Genomic DNA, 25,652 nt, shown 5'->3' on the forward strand with positions numbered 1-25,652 from the left:
GCTGTCAATCGGGGAACAGGCGTACACGTGCCAGAGGGTGCAACGGAAAGGGCAAGTGCGGGTAGCGGTCGGTTAGCCGGGGGATAAAACAGGCCCAAAGAAAAGAGTAAAAACTCGATAATACATGCCGACATCTTCCGTCCAGGTTTTATTGTTTGACGTCCGCGGTCACGGCTCGAGTCGCTGCTCGGCGCGCGCAGGAGGACGACGACGGTTGGCTTGAAGAAGTAGCGCCAAGTTGACGAGACATCCGGCCGACGGCAGGAGGGCGCCACACGGCGAGGACACCAAGAAAGTTCTCGGTCCCGGGCCTGGTGGTGTGTTCGGGCTTGTCGCTGTAGCGGCCAGGCGCACATCAAAATTAAGACATAAAAGAGACTGAGCGGTGAAACGAAGCCGGACAGCATGGCGGACTACCTGATCAGCGGGCAGACCGGCTACGTCCCCGACGACGGGCTGACGGGACAGCAGCTGTTCAACGGGGGAGACGGACTCACCTACAAGTAAAACCAAACCTCCATGTCTCCTTTAACTCTCCTCTGAACCCACAGAGACGGGGCTGGCTGTCTACATGCCACGGAAGTGCACACATTTCCTCACAATTCAGTATGAAAACTAGCTGTGATGCTAACGTCAGGCTTAATTTAACCCCCCTGTTATCTGTCATTCGACGGTTAGCGTCTCGAAAATGCATTTATTTGCGTCATATTTCATGATTTTCCTTATTTATTGGGGACAAGAGAACGTGGGTAAACATGAAATTAATATGGACACATGTTTTCAATGTCCAGATCAAATTTGGTGCCCATAGATGTTTGTTTTTAGATAGATAGATAGATAGATAGATAGATAGATAGATAGATAGATACTTTATTCATCCCGCAGGAAATTCACATTTTTTTCAGCAGTATCCACAGATTACAGATTAAGTAAATAAAAAAAAAATAGAAATAAAGAATAAGATCTAAGTACAACAGAATAAGATCTGAGTACAACAGAATAACCTAAGTACAACCCAGTGTGCAAAAAGCAATGTGCAAAAAAAAAAAAAAAAAAAAAAAACAGAAAAAAACGTGTGCATGGGTGTATAAAATGTGCATAGAGGTAGGTCAATGTGCAAATTTAGAAGAAATATACAGTATACACATGATAAATAGCAGTGAGCAATATAAACACTATAAACAAGGATTATAAAAAGATAGAAATATGAACAATTTAAACAGAAGTATTAACAGTTTAAACAGCAGTGGAAAATAACATGTGTTTTTGGTGTTTAACATGTGTTTCAATTGTTTTGTCGTGACATTTTATAAGTCAAAAGACCCCCCTCTACGTTATGGCCCCCACCTAACATGTACACACTTATAGCGGTGAAAACCCACTGATAGAGAGGGAAGAACATGATTCCTACATGAACTGTGATGTTTTATTATTTTAAGGACTATGTAGGTAGTTAATAAGATGCAAAGTACCAGATGCATACACTTGGGTTCAAATTGTTATTCTAATAACTTTCTGGAGGTACAAATTGACCTATATTGGTGAAAAATGTAAATTAAAAAAAATGTAAATTTGGAGATAACAGCAGTGTTTAATGTATGAGCTTCTCCTCAACGGTTTGATCGCTGCAGTGGTCAGATTACAGATGACAGTTATGCAAGCTTGTCAGACTGGATGAAATATGGTGAGTGTAGTGTGCTAATCTCTGAATGAGGAGGGATAGTTGCCCAAATTACGGATTATCAGTATCAGATGAATGAATGAAAGAATGAGTTTTGGGATCTGAAAACAAACTTGCGATTGAGTGCTGGTTGTTAACTCCTTTTGTTCTGCAACGTGAACCTGTCCTGATCAATATTTGTCCCATCCTGTGTGAGGTATTAGAAATGGAGAAATGCCTCTAGTTTGTTTCAGATTAGAAGGACATGATTCTAGTGCCCCTGCAAATAGACCATGTGAGGGTGATTGCAGTTATTCATAGCAAGTTTGCCTTTTAAAGCCATCACTAAACGTATGTCACTACTTTGAATATGAATAGCCACGTGCACCACATCCACTGGAAGTTGAAAATCATTAGTGACTGAAGTCCGTGTTTTGCAAAATGAAAACACTTGTGAGAATTGCAGACTCTTGGAAGTACTGAACTCTTCACAGGGTTAGAGGCATCATATGTCCTCTCCCAAAAGTAGGAGCCTGCTTGCTTACACAATCATGTGTTGTTAAGCCTGACTATGCAGGCCTCGCTATATTTAGAAGAACACTTAGTTCACTGTAGTAGTAGCACACTTAGTAGTACACTATACTACAAAAGCACAACTTGTAGTGCCAGACTGGTGTTATTGGCTGGTACTTGACGTAAAAAGTTTTACAGTGGCCTAAATATGGTATCAGCTCATGTCCATATATGATTTAGGAGCTTGTAAATTGTAAATCATTTTGAAATTTTGTTTTGCAACATGAAACAAAGTGTCATGTAGTCACTGTTTGTCTTAAAAAGCAATATTTGAATGAATATGAAGTAAGGTGAGCAGAAATCAAAATCAGTGTCAATCTTCCATGTTTTCTTGGAATGAGTTTTTGTCACAGTGTTTTTTGTTTATGTCTTTTTGGCTAAACAGGAAGTTGTATACCCATGCTGCCACAAATACGCCACGTGGATTGCCACACACTGCAGCGAAGAGTGTGCTGAGTTCATCGCATACATATTCAGACATGCAAACACACATATAGAGTAACATGACTCCCTGTGAGGTGTTCTGAGAAAGATAATTCACATACTATGTGTTGCTCAACAGTCTTAAGTAGCGTGTTTCCTCGCCTGTCCTCTTGTTTTTCTATTTCTGAACAAGAAAACATACAGCTAGAAGGTATTTATTCATACATGTTCACTGTTTGCAGAAATATGAGCATTCAGGGTTTGATATACACACTGAAAATGTCCCTGTAGGCATTTATTTTCAGTTTAGCACTAACCTTAATCTGACTGAGTTTTCCTTCATTTGCCAAACAGACCTAATCTTGACTCATGGCTTCAAGGTGACATGAGATTGCTGTGTTATGAAGCATAGTTTCGGTCCTCAGTTTGTATTGTGATCAAGTTTGAAGGTGTTGGGAGGAACAGCTGCCAAGTCTGTATCATGTTTTATAGGCTGTATATTTTCTGCCCTAACCTGTTTCTCTCCCGCCTCTCTCTCTGCTCTGTTTCCCCTTCAGCGATTTCCTGATCCTGCCAGGCTACATTGACTTCACATCTGACCAAGTGGTGAGTAAAGCAGGAGAGATACACACTTTCATTCAGCAAAACACAGTAGCAGAATAAATTATCTATTGTGATATTAAACTACACTGAGTGCCCACTTCATAAACCTTGCTTGGATGTTGGAAGAAAGCAGGTTTTTCATTGGGATTATCACCTGAGCTCCTCATCACAGCTGTTTTCCATGAATAAGGATTCAATTATGCCACCACAGTAAATTTGTGCCTCCCAGAATTTACTGCTAAGAATTTTCTATTCACTTGTAGTATATCAGACATATATTCACCTTTACCAGACTTATCCTGCAGTGAATACATCACGTTAAACACTTTCACATCATGCCTGTCTGAGGAAGAGCGGTTGCTCGAAACACGTAGCCTTGATTTTAATATAGTTGCCTTGGTTTTTTCTTTTCTTTTCATTCGCCTGATTAGAGTGCACATAAGCAGAATAATTATTTTGAATTTGCCTATAAAGTGGCTTCTAATTGTCACTGATTTATCTTCTGAAGACACATTAGACCCATGATCGTGATATTTTGCAGCTACAATTCACCATAATCATGCCAAAATATCCTCCTCCTGTCTTGTGTTGTGTCCAGGACTTGACCTCGGCACTCACCAAGCAGATCACCATGAAAACTCCTCTAGTCTCTTCTCCCATGGACACCGTCACAGAGGCCGGCATGGCTATTGCAATGGCAGTAAGTATGACACACACACACAGTATTTCATGGGATCAGTAGTGTTTGTTAAATTATCTGTGCCAACACACACTGATATTTTCTCCTCCCAGCTAACAGGAGGCATCGGCTTCATCCATCACAACTGCACTCCAGAGTTCCAGGCCAACGAAGTTCGCAAAGTCAAGGTAACAGCCATGACTATCTTCATACCTTTCATTTCATTCTCTCATTCCTGCCTCTGGTCTTTCTTCTTTTCTACCTTTAATCTCTTCCTTTGCTTCAGGCTATTTTCACTTCTCTCTCTTTTGTAACCTACCTGTCCTTTTTCTTCTCCTTCAGCATCCTGTCTTTAGAGATTATTTGTTGCACTGATCTTTTTTTCATGCCTGGATGATCTTTTCTCGTTTTTTGTGTGTTTACCTTCCATTCATCTCACATTATCTTCTCTCGTCTCGTTTTCTTTCCTTCTTTGTAGTTTGTGCTGGCAGGTTCGCTTTAGGTAGATCCAGCAGAATGTGTGTGTGTTCTCCTCCGTCCTTTGCTCCTCTGCTATGCCATTTATGCAGTTAAACATCCAGCAGGCCCTCCAGACCTTAATATGATCCTTTACCCCCTTGCAATCCCTCCCTGTATCTCCCTTTAATCTCTCTCCACTTCAACTCTCCTTCTCTGGTCCCGTCCACACTGTTACTCTCCTATTATCCCCCTCCTTCATCTCTTCTTCCTTTTCTTTCTGCATCTTCTGTCTTTGACTTCCCCCTCTTCTCCTGTCATCCATCCCCATTCCACTCCTACTCTGCCCACTGCCCCTTCCTGTCTCATTCCCCTCTTCTTCCTTATCCCTCCTCTTCCTCGCCCCCTCCTTCCAGCGTTACGAGCAGGGCTTCATCACAGATCCCGTGGTGATGAGCCCCAACGAGCGCGTACGGGACGTCTTCCAGGCCAAGGCGCGCCACGGCTTCTGCGGCATCCCCATCACAGACAACGGCAACATGGGCGGCAAGCTGGTGGGCATCATCTCCTCCAGAGACATCGACTTCCTGAAGGAGGAGGAGCATGACCTGCCACTCAGCCAGGTGGGCAGGGTTTACACAAGAAGGAATAGCAGGGATGTGAACATGTAGAAAAATATGTAAATGTTTACACGGGGGCAATTATAGACATGTACACGAGAGGAAAAATTAAAACAGCAGGTGCGTACAGTTGCAATATATTACCAGTAGATGGCACCATAACGCTAAATGTCATCCAACATGTCTGAATTGCAGACATTTAAGCATGTTAAATTTCACTTTAAAGATGTCTGAGTCATTTCTCTATTTCCTTGATCATAGGATTTTAGGTTTCAGTTTCTTAAATGTAGTATTTTTATGCATTGATTTAAAGAAAAAAAATGTAGGTTTTATGTAGGAGTTTTTTCTAAACGTTTATGGGTCCAGTTTCATCAGCAGAGCAGTGTGGCTGCAGCATTAATCAAGCATACTGGGCTTTTTCTGCGCACGTTTTCTGGTGTTCATACCAGTTAGGAACACGTGATGAAACAGCTGAATATGAACATCATTTGTCTTTTTTATGCTAGACTTTCCAAGCATGAGGAGCTGCTGGGTATCAGATGGCAGCATCATTAGCCGTAAACCTTTGTGTTTTGGGGTAATTTCCTGGAGTTGGTTCAGATTACGATCTCTCTCCTAATGAACTGCACCACAGTTGTCAGAGCCTGTGGGCTAGTTTTTCTGGTTACAGTTTAGTGAATTCTGTGTTTGACATTGTCATTGTATCTGGAAGTTGTATATACACGTAGTTACTGTCTTGCTGTATTTTACTCCCTTTTCAAGGTGATGACAAAGCGAGAGGATTTAGTGGTTGCCCCTGCTGGAGTGACGCTGAAAGAAGCCAATGAGATCCTCCAGAGGAGTAAGAAAGGTGAGCATGATGTTCTGTTTATATTCATAGCAGCTCATTTTCTAATTACATCAAAAACATATGAATGAAAACATTAAAATGTGTGTTAGCCCCTGTTTGTGATTATCACGTACCATTTTCATCCAAAATAACTCAAAAACTGTCAGACTGCTGAAACTGTAAGAGGGTTCTCCTCCGACAGCCACTGTCTATTAGGGGTGGGGAAAACATCAATTCACATTCACTTAAATGTTTGATTCTTTTAAAATGATTTTAAATAACTTCTTAAAAATTACTGAATTAATTTAAAGTAAACATATCATATATAGATATAGATATCTGAATGAAAATGGGTTTTCTGGGCAGCCACGGCTCTCCTCTTTGCAGACTGGGGCCTAAACAGTCTTGGAGTTGCATCAATTTGCTTTTACTGGAAAGCTGAGACTCTTGTGGATTCAATGAACTACATTTTATTTATTTGTGATGGTGTTAGCCCCTATAGTAGCCATTTCATTTTAGTGAGACCATTTTTTGAAAGTTGATGTTACTCTATAAAATGGCCCATTGTGTCCTTTAAGATAATTGCAGCTTCATGAAACTTCATATCCACAAACTAGAGGAGAATTCAAAAAACAAAAATTTGTAAACTTGCACCTTTTTTCACTCTAATCCCTCCCTCCCTGCAGGTAAGCTGCCCATAGTGAATGAAGAAGGCTCCCTGGTGGCCATCATCGCCCGCACAGACCTCAAGAAGAACAGAGACTTCCCTCTGGCCTCTAAAGACTCCCGTAAACAGCTGCTATGTGGCGCTGCCATCGGCACGCACAACGACGACAAGTATCGGCTGGACCTGCTGGTGCAGAGCGGGGTGGATGTGGTTGTACTGGTGAGGGTGACTGATTTTTATACCAGATCACACAACTTATTGACATTTGAACCCAGGGTTAGATATGAAAGTTAATGATTTTCCATGGAAACTACACATTTGCATAGTATTGACAGTGAGGTTTAGAGAATGTTAAGAAAATATTTACTTAAGTGGATTCATGTACAGACCAAAACCAATGATAAATTAGGTCTACTCAGTTATGGCAGAAACCATAATCATGATTATTTTGGTCAATACTGAGATGACAGTTTACATTGGAACAAGTCAAAAGGCCTTTACTTTTCTGTATTTTTTTTCTTCCTTTATTGTTTGGTCATAGATCACATCCGTTTAAGGGATGAGTATAGTGATATGGAACAAATGAGTCTGTCTAATGGTGCAGTATGTGTAACTTAGATGAGGTGTGTAGCAGCAGTAGACTCACCAATGTAAGCAGAGTTGTTAATAGGTAACAGAAGTAAGTGTGTAAATGTTAACCGCAACAAACAGAACAGCCATCAGGAAGTCATCTCCAGTCTTGGTCATGCATGAAGAAAATCGTAACTTTACTGCTCCCTAACCTATCTTAACCACGGCTGGGATGCAGAAAGCAACAAAGCCCTGCCAAATAAGCAGTATATGCTGGGGAGTTGGAGCTGTGTCTTCCTTGTCAGATTCCATCGTCCTCAGGCGCTGTTACCTGGTGGAAAAAGCAGCTCGCTACAGGGAAAACTACACTGTTTAAAAAGTAAAGCTACTATAAAGCAACTGGAAGCTACTACAACAGTAGTGTCACGAAACCCCCAAAACTGCAAATCTTGCATAGAATTTATTGTTGTTACTTGTTGCACTTCTTGAAAGAAAGTGTCAATCAAAGGGTCTCTTTCCGTTATCTTGGCCCGAGTTGAGATAAATGAGCCACAACCTGTCTGAGAGTGAGTTTAGGCTTTCTAGGCAGGGGCGAAAAGCAGTGTGTTGGATTTACAGCATACGCAAAAACAAGAGTATCATTGTGAAATACAATGCAACTGAATAATCGCTTTATCTTGATTTTGTTTTCATACTTGTCAGAAGCTAAAATCAAGCTGAAAATCAGATTTGATTAGTTGCCCCACCCTTTGTAGAATCTTTGTTTTTAAACAGTTTTAGAGTTTTTAAAATGTGACACAATCTGTTATTCTGTTTGTCCAGGACTCCTCTCAGGGGAACTCAATCTTCCAGATCAACATGATCAAATACATCAAAGAGAAATACCCACACATCCAGGTCATTGGAGGCAATGGTGAGTACACTCACACACACACGCCAATGGAGCTGACCCATTGATGATAAAACTAAATGATATCAGAAGGAACACATGAAAGCATGTAAATCTGATCTAAATGTGTAGCCGATAAGCTTGTTGACAATCCACACGACATTGGCTTTATAGGAAACAAACATGCAACATCTTTGCAGCAGCACTCACAGTCCTGGTCCTCCATCTCTGACTGTCTCTCTGTCTCCTCCTGTCTGCTGCAGTTGTAACTGCGGCTCAGGCAAAGAACCTGATTGATGCAGGTGTGGACGGGCTGAGAGTGGGAATGGGCAGCGGCTCCATCTGTATCACCCAGGAAGGTGAGTGACTGACCCGCAAATCACACAGCAGCTGCTCCCACCCACGCAGCAGCCCTCAGCCAATCAGGAGCCTCTAATGTGGTCATTAGCTGCCATTTGAGGGGCAAAAATTAATAATGAGAGTGCAGTTAGGTGCTGTTGGTTATTTTGTTTAACAAATTGATTGACTTTGTTATTTGGTGACAGATTCAAAGTGGGAGGTTAAAGCATGTTGATTAGACAATAGTTGCTTGTAGCTTGATCATTTTTTAAGCTTTGTATTTCTTTGGTTTGTCCTAAAACAAAGTTGTTGGTTAAACTCGGGTTGTTGTCACTCAGTTTATTAGAAAAATACAGCTGGTCTCAAATGGGGAGCAACTTTTTGATTCGAAAACAATCGCCAAAGAATGATTATTATTTGGCATTCCCAAATTTTTTTTATTTAAATTGCTATTGAGATACATTTCGCTGTAGTATATTTTGGATGGTTAAAAAGAATGTGTGTGTATATACACATACATACATATATTGTTCATCTAGTTTACACTATTTTCTATTTTTTTGTTTTTTGTCGTCTCCGATTTCGTCTCTGTTAATTTTCCCCATGATTCCTCTCAAATACTGGCGAATCATGGGGGATGACTGTTTGGTTTTGTTTTTGTTCCTCTGTCTTGTCTGTCATCTTGCCTATTAAATTCTTTCTCCATTTTTGTCTGTCATCTCCATCTCGTCTTCCTGTCCCCTGCATCCTATTCTCTCTCACTTGCTCTCTCCTCCCTTCTTTTTTCTGTATTTTCACTTGCGAACTCCACCCCCCCATTTGTGGTGTGTATATATGCGTGCGTGTGTGTGTGTGTCCGTCCCCAGCTCCTCTCAGTGTACCACCAGCAATAAAGCTCCACAGCCCCAAAACCCCAACCACTGTTACAGGATACTCCAGTAAGTTGCCCCTCCCACTTCAGTCTGCGCTGGGCTCCTATTGGCTCAACTACCACAGTGTGCCGCCCCTCCCACTTCACAGCCTGCTGCATTGATTGGTTAACAGCTCTGCATCAGTAGTAGTGTTAGTAATACGTTTTTTTGGTTTGTTTTGCAAGCTGGCCTTTGGGTGTTTTGGGGTTTTGGATGCTTGTTCCTGTGTCGTCCACTAATCTGTCAGTCATATTGAGTGACGTGTCACGCTTCTTCCACCCACCTACTGACCTTTTGGTCTCTTGACTTGTGTTCTCAAAATGACACATGCTCTCATCTTGTGTCTTTGGATACATATGATCGCTCTTGTTGATGGTGGCTGGTTTAGATTAAGCCCCTGTGCATTACGTTTTGACAGAGATGTGATTGTGTTTTATTCAGGGCTTCAGGTTTTTGGACACAAAGCATGCATCCATGTCTGATGCAGACTTCTGTTTTCCTGCTCTCTCCTCTCGTGGCCATTTGTTGTCAGCTGTGTTGATCACATCCCCGTCATGAGTGTGGAGTCTAAACAGCATTGGGGCTTAATGGCTGGTTTGGGATAAGGCGTGGCGTGTTCATTATGTTTCTGCTTTGTCTTGACTGGTGTGCTATATTATTTGTTTATATATACATGTTTTTTAAAATGAGACCTGAAGGATACAGGAATGAAAACAAAATCATCCTGATTTATACCTTGAATAAATTGAATGCTTTACCACAGGGACCATTTGGCTAATGTGTGGCTCCACAATCGGTAATGTACGATTGCACATGACTATTATAATAAGACATAATAATCACATGTAATCAGTTGTTTCATAAAACAAGACATACCAGCTCCTTTGGCCTCTGACCTCAATGTGCAAGGGGTAAAAGCAGAGGAATTTGTCAACAGCTATCAACGAAGATGTGCTCATTAATCATTGAATGCTGCCACTACTGAACTATTTTTGCTTTGATGTCCACTGGTGTTTAGGGCTTTCATACATCTTTACTCAAATCATAGAGTTGAGAAATTGGATTTAATAATCATCACTATACTACCTCATAAAATATTCAGAATGATCATTTTAGCCATGATGTTGCAGTCCCTGCTTAACGGCACACAAAACAACCTCTGGCACAAATGGGATAGTGGATTCCCCACTGTAGAGGTTGATGTGGAAGAATAATTCTTGAAGTTTTGGTCCCATAAAACTTTGGGTTCAGTTTTTCAACTAAATGCAGGTTCTGTGTTTGGCTTTATTGCATTATGTGGGAAAGGCTGGTAGACTTGGCGTTGTGTTACAGAGTGAAGTTGGAATATTTGTGGTTAATTGTCTGCTGATGTGATCAGTTTAACTTCCTCATTCTAATCTGACCAACATCATGGCTTTTATTAACAGACGGTTTCCACAACCTGTCTTCTGTTCACTGTGTGTGATATTTATTTATTTATTTATTTTATTTTATTTTTTTTAACATCACTTTCCGGGAGTTTCAGACATGCATGCCAAAGAAAAGCTCTTTGATGGTGTATTTGTTTGGCACATTTGTGAACTCACTTGAACAATTTTGAATTTGAATGTCAGTTTATTGAATTTTCAACAGTTTGACAAGTCTTTGTTTCAAAGCTTATCAGTGTTTTCAGAAGCAAAGAGAGAATAAAAGGATTTTAGTGCCAGAATTGTTTAAGCTGACAAAAACACAAACTGGACAATTTGCTTTCATCTGTAGCAATTTACAATGAGTGCAACAGTAAGATTAGCCTATATTCCACGTTGTCAAGATTATAATGAATGTCTCATGAGAAATGCAGGGGTCACAATAATCTGTTTTTCAAGTATTTTAAAGAAATAAGTTGTAAAAGGTAGAAAGAGCAAACTGAAGAGAGTACAGCTAGAAGACACATGAGAAAGGAATGTGAAGAGATGAGTCACAGCTAATGATGGAAGATGAGGAATAACTTTGACCAGCCACAACCCTGCAAGTCAGTAAAATTTCTCAGGAGCAACTAAATGCAAAACCAAAACCTGACGTCTAATGATACGAATGATACAGTGTTTCTGAAGGTCATGACAGAAAGAAAAAGACCAATCAATTATTCGGGGACCTGAATTGGAAGATCTTCGGCTTGATTGGCCACAATTGGTAAACACGTGATCGGTGTCAGATTCTGTGCCGATCAAATTTACACACTGCATGATAGTCTCACACAGCAGCACAGACATTAACGTCACAGTTACGCATACAGACTTCGGACTTCTGTGTGAAATTGTTAGATTTTATTTGTACAAAAAACAAACAAAAAAAACATCTGCACTGCAGTAACCCGGAGCTATTTTTTATTTTGAGATTTGAGTGAGAGTGAGAAAAGGTCCTGTAACCTGGTGCAGTTTTGTAGAAAATATTAAAGTTATCAAAGAGTCAACATATTATTTTAGGAACATGCAATTTTCTATTAAAGTTAGAGTTAAAGTTACAAAAATGATTGTGTGCTGTCAATTATGGTTTTTGGGAAGAAAATCAGAATCTGCCAGAATCAGAATTGATCAAGAAAATTTCAGTCTGTCCATCTCTAATTACATCACTAGGCACTAGAGATGAGCTAATACCAGATGGCCATTCAGGAGAATGCTTTTTACCATTAAATGTCAGGGTTTGGGAAATGAGTCCTCCTTAAAATGTTTTGTGTTTGGCTCATGTATAAGGTTACTGTGAAACTGATCTTTGCATTTGGAAAGAACAAACATGGTTGATGTTTCCCTTTAAGAAAAAACAGTTAACTTATGGTATTAAAAATCATTATGTCAGGTTTGTCTAAAATATGCCATGAAACCAGAAAGTTTTGGCTTTATTTACATATTTTGTGGTTGTAGCAGAGTCTGGGTATATTCTCAGGTGAAAACTTTTCACAGCATCTAACACTCACTCCCTCTCTTGCTCCATGCAGTGTTGGCGTGTGGCAGACCCCAGGCTACAGCTGTCTATAAGGTGTCGGAGTACGCCAGGCGGTTCGGTGTGCCAGTCATCGCTGACGGCGGCATCCAGACGGTCGGGCACATCGCCAAGGCCCTGGCACTGGGCGCGTCGACAGGTAGGCCTGGGTGGATCTAGGGTTTGGAAATTAAGTCCTTCCAAGATGTAATAATAGATGAGAGCAATACATTGATGAAGCACAAATTAAACAAAAATAGAGCAGTTAAATTTCAGTTTCAAACACAAAACCTACAGCCAGTAAGGAGCATTATGAACAGCCAAATCATTAAGATGAGCTGTTGATGTGGATTTAACCTCCATGCTACACAGAGGACTGGATTTTCAGTGCAGATTAGGGGTCTTAAGTACCCTCATGTGTGAAGCTGTGCTAAAAGAATGAAAACTTTGTCACTCTTGCATTCTGTTCAAGCTTTTCAGTGTTTGTGATTATTATCCAGTCCTGTCTTTTAATTTATTTTCCACCCGATTCTCCTCCCTCCATGTCCAGTGATGATGGGCTCTCTGCTGGCTGCTACCAGTGAGGCTCCGGGTGAATATTTCTTCTCAGATGGCATCAGGCTGAAGAAATACCGTGGCATGGGTTCCCTGGATGCCATGGACAAGAACCTGGGCTCTCAAACCAGATACTTCAGGTAAAGAAACACACTGACACATACAAACAAACCTGTGTTGAGAGAACATATAATTCAGGTAGAGACACAGTCATCACACACAAAGGCTTCATAGATTGAAATCACAATCGTCAGGAAATAGCATAACCATTTTCCCCAATTATGCTGCTACTTTTCTGGTCCTGCTTTGTGGAATAAACTCTGTAGTTTAGATTGAGGTACACTGGGTTCACAGTTAGGACCACACTTACAGAGGGTGTGTCCACCTACCTTCAGAGTATAGTAGATAACACACATACACACAGGCAGGTTCAACAGGTTCAATCACAAATGTCTAATGTGCCTCAATGTGTAATTCTTTCCTCTCTTCCTTCCTCTCCCTTCTCCCTCTCATTTTCCCCTTCTCATTCTCAACCCCGGCCCCCCACAGTGAGTGTGATAAGATTAAGGTGGCCCAGGGTGTTTCTGGGGCGGTGCAGGACAAAGGCTCCATCCACAAGTTTGTTCCTTACCTGCTGGCCGGCATACAGCACTCCTGTCAGGACATCGGAGCCAAGAGCCTAACACAGCTCAGGTAAGGGCGCGCGCACACACATACACACACACGTCACTAGCACTATTCAATTGATTGGATATGACAATCATATTACTAACCTCATATTCTGACTCAATTGTGGCAAAATATTAATTGAGGAGTATAATGTAAGACTCTAATTACAACAGTAAATTGAAATCTGTCATGTACAAGTAGCAAGCAAGAAGTGGGTAGAGTGGGGTTCGGTTGTACTGTTTGAATGTAATTATGTAAGATTTATTGGATTTATATCTTGCTGTGTAAGTGTTTAAGATTGTATATATTTTTGGTAATGGTTTTATGTAAATATTTACTGTATAGTTATGTGTGTAGATATCTGTGTTGAAGTAACCCTGTAAATAGTATGTGCCAGCCATTTATTTGAGCAGAAATCCTTTCAAGGCTGTCATTCTGTGTTGTGCTGGAAGATGTTGGGCGGATCTGTTGCACACGGTGCTATGTAAAACAAATGCCTCATGCTGCAGCGCCACCATGCACTAGTGCTGCTACTCATTTGCCTCCTTTGACCACTGGAGCAAGCTGACATCTTTTATGCAATCTGGGCATATTGCATAATCGGTGTTGTGATGACAAACAGTGATAGGATGCTGTTGCTTCCTAGAAGGAGACTTCAAAGCTGCTTAGTTTGTTTACTATTGAATCAGGCTCAGCTAGCAAAGATAGTGATGGGAAAATCAGTTTCTGGGTCAGAAAGGAAAGGAGGAGGCATTTTAAGGGTACGAAGACAGACCCCTAATATCTCCCTCCTGGTACCTGGTAGTGCATGGTGTTGGTGTGTAACACTGTTTATCTTCCCCCTCTCCCTGCCAGAGCCATGATGTATTCTGGAGATCTGAAGTTTGAGAAGAGAACAGCATCAGCTCAGATGGAGGGTGGAGTCCACAGCCTACACAGGTATATATATATAGATATACACACACACACACAACATGCTGACGGACTGCACAAAATAAACCCTTTGATCTGTACAGATCCACTCTGCTAAGTACACGCAAATTTGTTGTGTAGAGTTCGGTTTCATATTTCAGAGTCAACAACACCACTCCTAGTTTCATGTCTCCCCACACACCAACTCCCCTTCAGTTACACTGTCAACTTCCCCTTCTGCCCCTCCGCTCTGGCCACTGCTGCTTCTGTCTCGTTTCAACAGGAAGCCTCAGGCAGCATGGAGACGGTCGTGTGATCTCTCTTGGTCCAACTAACTTTTTTCTCTTCTCTTCTCTCTTCTCTCCTGCAGTTATGAGAAGCGTCTGTTTTAAAGAGGAGGTCAGCCTAGCAACCTGGACAAGAGTTCTTCAAACAGACACATTATGCAAACACTACTTAGTACTCGCCATACCCTCCTAATTACTGTGTACTGCACACACACACTGCTAAATTATACAGACTTGCCTGTCAGTGAAACATACAGTATGCCCCTCCACACACACAACTCTTCCCAGGATCCATCAGTCTTCCTGTCTGTTGTTCCCTATGCATTGTGTGTGTGTATATATGTGTCTGTGTGTGAGTGAGTGAAGGAGAGCAAAGCATTTATCAGCCAGTACCTGTATGTGTGTTTGTGTGTGACTGACTCCTCTGAAGGCTTCCATGCTGTGATGAAGTCAAAATGTCCAATGTGCCGACATGTCCAATTCAAGGTGAAAGAAAGTCGTCAAATTAATAAAACCTATTTTTTTTCCACAAGCCTCTGCTGTCTGTCTGTCATGGTAAAGAGACTTAAGTTTTAATATAGAGATACAGAAGTCTGCTTCACCTGCCAGATGTAGATTTGTCTATATCTAGCTTTCACGCAGCTGCAGCCACTTTATTAACCGATCCAAGGTCATAGTGCTGCAGTCTCATTTTACCTGGGGAGAGAGAAAAAAACCCGGAACAATCTTCAGTAAACGAGTTACAGCATGTGGTATCTAATGGACAACTGTCACCACAACACCCTGGAGATTTAATTTCAAAATCCTCTTTATTTCACGTGGTGTTCATCATGAATGTGTGCATGGAGATGAACCTAGAACCTGTACACTGACAATAAGGTTCACCTTTTTTTATATAAACCTTTATTATAGTTGGTGTAACAAAGAAGAGTGTATTTTTGAAGGCAGACCTAGCCAAGAGAGCGACATCAGATTAATATGTTTGTGTGTATGAAAGCAAAATGCAATAACAAGGAAAGCTGAGACTAGTTTTCTCGGTATGCCAAATAAGGATGATAAATCACAAAGGTGAAGGGTCTATAAATATTCCGTAGACATACTCTTGTAGGGTATGTGTGCTGCATTCTTTGTATAGAGCTACTTTATTTATTTGATGTTTATTTTTTTAAAAAGAAATATATATTTATCTTTTAGTGTTAGATATAGTCTTTGTAGCCTATTGTTCTTGTGCAACGTGCGAACAATCTGCTGCTGTAACACAAGAATTTCCCAATATGAGATTAATAAAGTACACCCATCTATCGATCTAGAAATTATGAACCATTATTAGAATGTTTCTAATTTTATGTTAACGCTATCCTATGTTATCTTATGTTTGATGTTAACGTTATTTCATGAATTGGACTGACAAAATTTAAACATCTAGCATTCAACAATTACTACCATACTAAAATTATTTTTTAAAGGAGCAAGAACCTGATCAAGCTTTTGAAATATTTATATTGGGGACTTCATTCATAAGCGAGTTATCCAACATTTTCAGTTTAACCAGAGGAAGGCAGAGTAGTGCTTTAGTTTCTCGACACTGATGAGGAAAAGGGCTGCAGCTTCTGGTCAAACAGCCTGTTAAAAACTGGATTAGTGCTTTAATAACCCTTCAAGATGAACGCCCAGGTTTCCACACGGGAGAGGAAGGAGCCCCCTCTTGTCCTCTCTACCTACACACACCCACTCACCTGTTGGACGTCTCTGGGGGGAAGCAGGCGCTCCAGCGAAACTACCGGACTTTCCAGCCTGAAACCAGACAGACAGATGGGACTCCTCCAGTCACACTCTGTTGGCCACACCTGTCTCACACACCATCCATCATGTCACACTCACATGTTCCTAATTAGCACGGCCAAGGAGAGGGGGAGTCAATTTACAGGCATCACTTCCTCCAAAAGAAATCAGTTTTTCATGTGGAATAATCACTGAGGCGTGCCGATGCATGCTGATGATACAACGGCTCATCCTGACCGCCGCTACTCCCTGTTACTGTACTGAGGAACAGCTTTTTTGATATATCTGAAATCAGATTTTACAAAGTGTTCTGCAAAAAGCATAAAATCAGGGAATAGATATATGATTTTACATTTTCAAAAGACAAAAGGGTGAAAATGTATATTAGTAAAAGCAATGGGATATTAAAAAGTGGGCAAAATCAAAAACATTACACAGAAGCACATCTATGAAATTGTCATTTAAAAAAAAAAATAAAATAATTAAGAGATGATATTGAGTTTGGTGAGAAAACCTGTACAGGCAGTGTGTCCCACAGTCTGCAGGCCCCGACTGATGAAGAGGCTGCAATACAATTTCCCTCTAAGAAACTAAATGATCGGCAACGTAACGAGGGGTTACACCAAGAATAAAAAAGGTATAAACAAAAAATCTCGCTATGAATCATGCAGAGAGGCTGAGGTTTGGGGATATATTAAGACAACAGCTGAATACGAGTGACTAAAGTCAGTCAACTCATACTGAATAAAATCTCTACTTTTTTTTGCTGCCTTTGTGAAGCACTTTAACACTGATTTTCAAAAGCGCTTTATAAATACTACTACTACTACTACTATTATTATTATTATTATTATTATTATTGCCGTTATTATTATTATTATTATAACTAATAAAATAACAATAATAATAATGATGATAATTGTTATTGTTATGTCTGCTGAGTACTTTAACTTTTCTTTCAACATTTACATGAAATATACTACATTTTTAAGAGTGATAATTTTTAAGTGCAATATCTAATCTTTTTATATTATTTATTTTAGTTTCATATTTATTGAATGTGTGTTTGTTGTCTGTCTTTAATTGTCTTAATTGCAGTGACCAGGAGTAGTTTTGTTGTTCTTATAAAATGACAATAAAGATTTTCTATTCTATTCTTATTATAATTTTTTTGTTTGTTTGTTTGTCTTTAAATCTAAACCAGTAAGAGAATGGAAATAAATATTGAATTAGGAATGTATCAAATTCTGTGTTATCTAATTTATAACTAAATATAATCATTTGTTATTAATTCCCAACCAAATGAGCATAAATTCAAGATAAGAAGCCTGTGACTTCACAGGGCAGTTGTTATGCTGAATCTATCAGGCTTTCAGTGTCAACTTTGAACAGTCAAGCAGGTAAAACTGTTGAGTTGCATACAGCCTAATTCATGAGAATACACTCTGATTTTTGTATGAAGCATTTTGACTGAAGGCAACAAAAAGATCCACTGTTTCTCTTCCTCTGGGCAGGGATTGGCCGGAGGGAGGGAGTGGATAAAGGAATGAAGGAGGAGTGATCAGGAGAAGTGAAAGTGAAATAACATTTGTGGAGTATTTAAGAGGAAGTTTGTATTGTCGGGCTGCTGGCAGACGGAGAGCGGGGGCTCCGGAGAGAGGACACACTGTGGCTCGACGTGTCGGTAAGCTGGAGAAACATTAGCCTGCTGTAAACTCCTACGACTGTGTGCTCTGGCAGCTTTCCCTCGCTGTTTACTTCCACTTTATTTTCCCTCTGCAGGTTTTGTGCCTGTTTTCTGTCCTTGTTTCACCCCTCTGTCCCTGCCTGACTCCTTCTCTTTGTTTCCACCTCCTCCTCACAGCCTGTGGTTTTATTTCTTGTAATGTACTGTGCTCTCTTATTCCCCTCCGTGTTAGAAAGCGAGAAAAGCGTTTTAATTTCCATTTTAAAAGGTGGATGATAAATGTAAAAAAACAAAACAAAACAAAACAAAAAAAACAATAGCTTTGAGCCTCTATCTCTCAATATTTTGTCTTTCTCTGTCTTCATTCTGTCCTTTTCAACTACTTCTATGTACTGGGTGACATGAGAATTCAACCTATTTTTAAGTTACACAGGAAGAGTAAACCTCTTCCTTAAAAAATTCTCTGCCCTCTCCTTCCTTTTTATCGTTGAATCAGCTCCTCCTTGCCATCATGGCCTCACATGCCCTTTCTGCCTCTCTCTCTCTCAACTGATGATACAGAACAGGTTTTTCAAGATGAATCATAAGCGCACAAGCCTGTTTGTGACGATAATTTAGTAGTCAGACTTTGATTTGATCTCTTTACAGTCAGAATATTCTTTTGAAATGTGTCCTGCGTCCCAAAATGTACACTGTTTGACAAAGATTAGAAAACATTTAACCAAGCAACAAAATAAATCCTTCAATGTCAGTACATTATGTCAGACATGAAGAATAAGTGTGTTAATGTAATCACTTCCTTTGACAGGCAGTGTTGATCCACACAGGAACCGTGAGGCCGACTGAGAAGCCCAGCTCTGATTTAACAGTTTGACAGACTGACGAGCCTGAGAGTTCTTAACACACTTCAGAGAACATCTGTCAATTTAATATGAAAAACCACTGTGGTTCGGCTTCAGTAGCTGACCCTGGTTTTTGATATTAAAACTACTTTCTTTTTTTATCCCTTGGTCTGTTTTTGATTCATGCATCTTGGAAAAAGGGAAAGGCTTTGGCAGATATTTTGCCCAAACTGTAACAAGCAAAATGATGTCAAATGTAAACTTACATTTTCATTTCAGGCATTTAGTGGATTATCCACAACGACTGCAATCAGTGAAATGGAAGAATAAGCTTCAGTGACTTTGATCATCAAAACTGCAAGCAAAAGCGCCGCATTCACGAAGGCGCTCTTCAGATAAACTGTAAAATGTTAACACGTAAGATTATTTTTACTATTATCATCATTATTATTACTGGTGTTATTTAAAGAAGGCTCTTAAGCGCAATTTACCGCCACTTTCTCAAGATGAGAAAGTATAGCATAGCTGCCTTGAATTATTAGTTTATTTAAATTAATTCTACTCAGCAACCTTTTTCTCTGCTGCTGCAAACCGCAGTTCTTCCATCAGGAAAACTTTGATTTTAAGGGGCTGTATTATTCAGAAACGGCCTCAGACGGTGGTCACTGCCTTTCAGCTAAGTGATATTATGTCTAAACTGAGTCCTTTAAATCTATGTTGTATTTTTGGTTGTTCTTTTTTAAATGACAAATGAAATATATACCATTTAAGCATAAAATGTAAGAAAACCTATTAGAACTATCATAACTAAAATACAAAAAATGTATTGAATAAATTTAGAAGTACTTTTTCAAACCAAAAAATTTAAGAATATTTACAAGACTTTCAAATTTAAGAACAAATCTGAGAACTGTTTTCAATACAGCCGCTCTTTCATCGTTTTTTATTCTCGGAAGATGCCTGAATGCCTGTATGCCAGAAGAAGGTCTATGACCGAAAGCTTGCAGTAAATTTAGATATGCACAGTGTTTTAGTGTGCGGTTGCTGTTTTGTTATTTTCTTTAATCCTTAAATTCAGCTCCAGCACATAGCTTACGGATGAGCGGTGGCTTTTTCTCACTGTCTTATTCTCGGGAGATGAAATAAGCTTTAGGCTTAAAAAAATATTTACTATTTCAATAAACTACAGCTTTTTATAACTTTTTTCTTATGACTGTTACTTAGTCAGGGATTTTGTAATTGTGCTCAACATGCCACAGTGGAGACAGAGTAACTATAGAACGTAACTTACAGATTAGTAGCTACTTCATCAAAACTCACTTTAATCAGACCTTTTCCTCTAACATAATGTAGTTCAGACCATTGTTGCTGGGTTCCATGTGTAATCGTGAGTAAGACTGTCAGGCACGTTTTAAAGCAGCTACTCATTTTGCTTGCCTTGGCATTTTGTGGTTTTCTTTAGGTGTGACTCAGAGCTGGAAATATGCTGCAGCTTTACAGGTGAGTGGATAGAGAATTTTAATTGGTGTCCTCTGTAATTTCTCTACAATCCAAACAACTATTGTTATACCCCAAACAAATAAGGCCGTACGGAATTTCCCCAGATCGATTAACACTAAAATTACGCCTCTTCAAATGAAGTCTCATCAAGATGCTTTTTTGGAAACCGGGCTCTGGGCTCTTGAGGCCGACCGGCTGTTATTACTCGTTTGTCCTGACAGGTTACAAGGCAGCAGGGCCAGAGGGGATGTTTGGGTGTAACCAACCTTTAACACAGCTGGATGAAGAAAATGGCCGCTGCCTCAGCAACACATCGTGATGGATGGTGAGTGCTGCAGGATCCAGTTTGGAACTGCAACCGCACACTTTAATGTCTGCAAAAAAGGACACACAAATTTGTGATAGGCTAAACCAAACCCCAAATACCTGTGTTTTTTTTTTTTTTTTTTTAAACATCAGCTATTGACAAAATTGTTGGTTCAGTCCATTTAGCAGCTGCTGAGACAACTTACTTTGAGGATGCATGATTTTCCAATCAAATCAAATGCTTGGATAGTAATTTATCTAATAATTAGAATGGATGAAACCTTTAGGATCGAGGGACAGTGGGTTATAACGGTAGAATAGCAGGAATAGGCCAGTGAGGACAGGCCAAACAGACTCGGAGAGGTGGTGTGTTATCACAGCCGACATTTGACTGACCTGTCTGCTTATCACATGCAGTCCACACATGAAACAATGCTCATTTCCTAGACATTAGCTGCCGATAAAAGCCAGTCAAGCAGCACTGAGGCAGACTGCATACTGCATACTGAGAGCTTTTTCTATTTGTTTTAGTTCTGTAATTTAACCCTTAACCCTTTCACATACCAAAACCTGAGAATGAGTAGTGAAGTTTTTTAAATTATACCTGGAATTAAATTTACTAAAGATAAAATAAAAAAAAAAAAAACACCTGATGAAAGTAAACTAATTAAAGTTCTGAAACTATGACTGAGCACTATGCAGATATCCAGAGAAGCATATGACTGGTTGTACTCGTGATGTCTTTTGAAACTTTACCTTGGTCATGTTGTCAACGCGGTTATTTTCTATTTTTCTCTGAGCGCACCGTCCCGACCGGATCCCAGACGAGGCCGACATGTTCTTTTGGTGTGTGGGGTTGTAACGGAACCCATAATGCAGCTGTATGTCTGAGCTCCCAGCTGGTTGTGGGGTCCGTTTCCATCCCACAATGCACAGCACATCTTGATCCGGCAGCCTGACGTCTCTGGTCCGGTGAGTGCCTCTCCCTTCATCAGTGAGAAGATACAGCAGCACAACATCATCCTCCCTAGCAGAAAGCAACATGTGTTAACTTCAGTTTACAGAGAGAAAAATGACAACCTTACTACCCATCAACAGCCTGTAAAAAGAAGAGGAAATAAAAAAACAGCCACTATTTACTTTGGCCTTGTTCCGGTTCAATTCCCTTCATTTGAAAATTTTATTGTCCTATAAGGGAAATTTGGTTGGCTGGCAGGGTGAACACACACACAACTCAATAAACGAAATAAAATAAAAATACGCTTAACACACAATAAGTTTATACAAAATATAAAACACACCTCCCTTAAAAGTTATTTTCAGTGTATAGGGCTTATAAAATGTATCCATATTCACAGAGCTAATGCTAAAGACTATAGTATATAAAGTCCAGTATTCACAGTTCACATTCACTTTTGCTTTCCTCGTAGCAGTAAGGAAAGTAAAAGTAATATTTTTTTTTTAAGATCTCCATTTACTGCAGAGCTCCTGTTTAAAACATAACAAAACTTTACTTGCACAGGTTGGGTTTTAGTGCCTCAGGTCTGATATGTGAGGTGTGTTTCCTAAATGACACGTTTTCTCCCGGATTGCAGAGTAAAGCAGAGGCAACCGGGAATTTCGTGTCAGCCAAGAATGACACCAATCACGGCATCTTAAGAGATCTTTATAGAGAAAATTATTTTAAAAGCAATACAAGTGCAATGACTGATTCTCATTTATCTCTCTGTACCCACTGCTACATGGCGAGAGTTCACACTTCCTGAATAATAATGATTCCACTGTATTGTTTTGCTGTGTTTATAATAAAGATAAGGATTTCTAAACGATGTGAAGTTGCTGCCTGTCTGTTTTCTATCCATAACCTATAGGCTACATTTTTTATCAACTGCACTACACATACTTATTATCTGAACCTACTGAAATGTAGGTCAACCCAGTAACACTGAGGTCAAGTCCCAGATTTTAATGGGATTTTAGGTCAGTGTAAAAGAGGGATTTTTCCTCCTCTCTATATTATCTTCTTTATGAATTTAATCTATTAACTAACTAGCAGCGGTAACTGGCCAACATTGCTATATTTTTTGTTATTAGGATGGGGAATTTTGTGTGATTATTACTGTTTGTTTTTATTTTTTAGTTTTGTTGGATATTGTCTTGTTTTGGTTATATTTTCTCACTTTATGACACCCCTATTTCTATCAGTGCAAACTCCTCGCACAGCCACAGGTCGTCAGGTGCTGGAAGGCAGCAGGAACTAGCGATAAACTCATACAAACAGATCCTCCGCACACTGACTCAAACTTTACTATAACACTTTATTTAGAGGGAACAACGCGTTTCGCCTCAGCGTCTTCAGGTTCACCTCAAATCTTTGATCGATTTGAGGTGAACCTGAAGACGCTGAGGCGAAACGCGTTGTTCCCTCTAAATAAAGTGTTATAGTAAAGTTTGAGTCAGTGTGCGGAGGATCTGTTTGTATGAGTTTACCCCTATTTCTATGTTTATGCAAAAAGGGAATACACACACGTTTTTTCTAAGTCTGCACCGTGGGTGTCATGCTGAAGCACTTTGGAAGGGTGAGTGGTCATCTGTACTAGGGCTTGTGGTGGGTAGGAGCATCGGCTCCTACCTGGCCATACACTGGACTAACTCAAAAGGAAGAAAAATAAAACACAGTTAAATAAATCAGGCATGATTTGAGGGATGTGAAGGCCATGCTCTCTCCTCAAGACAAGCTGGCGGGGGGCAGGACGTCCGGCATGGGTGAGCATCCACCTGAGGGTCTGGCAGCTGTAACCAACAAACACATGCTGCCCATGTGTTCCAACCATTCTGTCCTCCTCATTCAGTGTTTAGCCCTTTTGTTTATCACCAAAAGGAGTGCGCGCACAATAATAATTACTGCAAGCTCTCCAGTCCAGGGTGAGGTTTGCCTCAAGCACTTTTCTGTCAAGACGTTTCAGTCAGGAAAAGACATTAAGGTAGATATAAAGAAGCTGTTTCTGACAGGAAGCACTTCAGACAAAGTTCACTCTAGTGCCAGTTAGTCTTCATTCTCAGCCTTCACTTTGGCAGTCAGGTGGAAACAAAATCATGCTTCAGAGGACAACATGGCACACAGTTGTTTTAGCAAATGTTGGCCATCTACAGAAGGCTCAGGTGAAGCTAAGGCTAACGGCAGCTAACTAGTGTTAGCCAAACAGCCTGCAGAGCAGAGGCGGTTGCTGGGTTAGAGATTAGCTCATGTTATATCAAATTAGACAGGCATCATTAACGTCGACTGAGCAGTCTCTATTTGCCCAGCGTTATTGGTAACCAAATGTGAGGCTAATCCAACATGACGAGTACTCTGGAAGTTAATTTAGGTGCAAAGCAGAGATCACAGCAGAGTGCCCTCTCTAAAGCCACCATGATCACCAACACACACTCTCGAGGATTGTCAGGTGACAATGTGTGATTGCATCTGTGGCATTTTTGGACATTTTTAATTCATTCAACATAAGATCTAGATTAACTTCACATGTAATCTCAAATAAAATAAGTTTGTTTGTTATAAAGCACTGAAAAACTGACACCATATGAAGGACATTTATTAGTTTAACATTTTAGTATGAGGAAGAGAAGAGAGAAGCATTTACATGTAAACCATATGTTTGTTAAAGTTTAAGTGGAGTGTTCACAGGAACCCAGTGGATTCTGACATTGACGGTCATGTGCTGCCACATCCCAAATTCATGGCTGGAATGACGGCAACAAAATGTTTCCAGCCTTTTAAAACCTCACTTTAGTGTACTGGGGCAAAGAGTCTTACACACTTAAATTCATACAAAGGTAACTATGTGCTTAAAGTATAATTTTGCTGGGCCATTATGTATAATACTGTTTATGATGAGTAATGTGTAAAATTTTATTTTGATTCGCCTGCACAAATAGACAAGACCATTCTGTAGCCGGGCACAGGATGCATTATAATGAGTCTACAGCAGCAGTAAAACGCAAACCTCAAGCATGTCTAAACAAGTCCACACCAAATTCCTTCAGCATGAATTTTGAGTTAAAATAAAGGAGTTACCAGTTATTCACCCAAACCCTGAAGAACTATTTTCTCATGCAGTAATGGCAGTGAGTTTACAGTTAGTTCTGCAATAGCATAAACAGAGTTTTGGTGAATAACCACTTTATTTTATATGAACATACAGCAAGATTCAGGTTTGAACTGCACTACATAGGCCTTGTTCAAACATTTCTATGTCTGCATGACTTGATCCTTACACTTTATTGTAATACAACCTCCAAATAGCTCACAAATGAGGGTAATTTTCTGTTTGCGGTTACTGATCAAAAGACATCTTAACCATTAGTCATGATGGGAAAAAGTACTAAATAACCAGAATCAGAAATCACAAGTGCTTTATTGATCCCAGGGGGGAAACCGGGTAAGCCACCCATACAAGCTCCATGGTTTGTAACAGTGTGACTGACAGAGCAAAACACATCCTCTTGTGATGGATGAAAGTAACAGCAACAGCCTGTTAGTGTTAAAAAAAATTGCCACATCTCTTTACTTTTTTTGGGGTGGGGGTGGGGGTGGGGCTTTTCAGCAGAGTTCAGAATATTATTATATTAAGTCCACTTCAACAGAGTTATTGAACACACTCATTTGTCATGGAAAACAGTGATACGGGTACTTTGGATTTTTTTGTCACAGTGTTGTATGAGTTACCAACCAGTAGTGAAGCAGCAAAAATACACTGTGGTGTACTATGATGCTACTGAGGACTTGCTGCCTGTGTTGGGTTTTCATGTAACTATATTACCACTGCTCAGTAACTCATTCAATCATGTAACATACCAGCCAAACTAAGCCTTTAACCGTTTGGATGGTACATTTTCACTGTATTAGTCATGGCACCGCAGAGCCATTTTCTGTTT

At 40.0% G+C, this 25,652-nt stretch overlaps 1 protein-coding gene and 1 long non-coding RNA gene across 2 annotated transcripts in view; one reads left to right on the forward strand and one right to left on the reverse strand.

Moving 5' to 3' along the window:
- Nucleotides 1-15,132, forward strand: impdh2 (IMP (inosine 5'-monophosphate) dehydrogenase 2). Its single transcript, XM_030054978.1, has 14 exons — nt 1-503; nt 3,214-3,262; nt 3,858-3,959; nt 4,052-4,126; nt 4,811-5,017; nt 5,777-5,864; nt 6,530-6,729; nt 7,903-7,993; nt 8,233-8,328; nt 12,194-12,337; nt 12,728-12,872; nt 13,282-13,425; nt 14,257-14,340; nt 14,684-15,132. The coding sequence occupies exons 1-14, from the start codon at nt 406-408 to the stop codon at nt 14,703-14,705; spliced, it is 1,545 nt and encodes a 514-aa protein (XP_029910838.1). The 5' UTR covers nt 1-405; the 3' UTR covers nt 14,706-15,132.
- LOC115361552 (uncharacterized) overlaps nt 13,714-25,652 on the reverse strand; it is a 14,563-nt gene continuing 2,624 nt past the window's right edge. Inside the window, exons 2-6 of the long non-coding RNA XR_003928426.1 lie at nt 21,474-21,744; nt 20,678-20,785; nt 16,337-16,394; nt 15,203-15,296; nt 13,714-14,677 (exon numbers count right to left, since the gene is read on the reverse strand). This is a non-coding gene — a long non-coding RNA (uncharacterized LOC115361552). The remainder of the gene's footprint in view (nt 14,678-15,202; nt 15,297-16,336; nt 16,395-20,677; nt 20,786-21,473; nt 21,745-25,652) is intronic.

The sequence above is a fragment of the Myripristis murdjan genome, chromosome 7, assembly GCF_902150065.1.
Source record: "Myripristis murdjan chromosome 7, fMyrMur1.1, whole genome shotgun sequence".
In the NCBI taxonomy this organism is placed as follows: Eukaryota; Metazoa; Chordata; class Actinopteri; order Holocentriformes; family Holocentridae; genus Myripristis; species Myripristis murdjan.

Bases quoted from the DNA above. Each gene is read 5' to 3' on its own strand.
- impdh2 (XM_030054978.1), top strand. From the start codon at position 406: ATGGCGGACTACCTGATCAGCGGGCAGACCGGCTACGTCCCCGACGAC. The intron at 504-3,213 runs GTAAAACCAAAC...TTTCCCCTTCAG, and splicing joins GGAGACGGACTCACCTACAA to CGATTTCCTGATCCTGCCAG. The intron at 5,865-6,529 runs GTGAGCATGATG...CCCTCCCTGCAG, and splicing joins CCTCCAGAGGAGTAAGAAAG to GTAAGCTGCCCATAGTGAAT.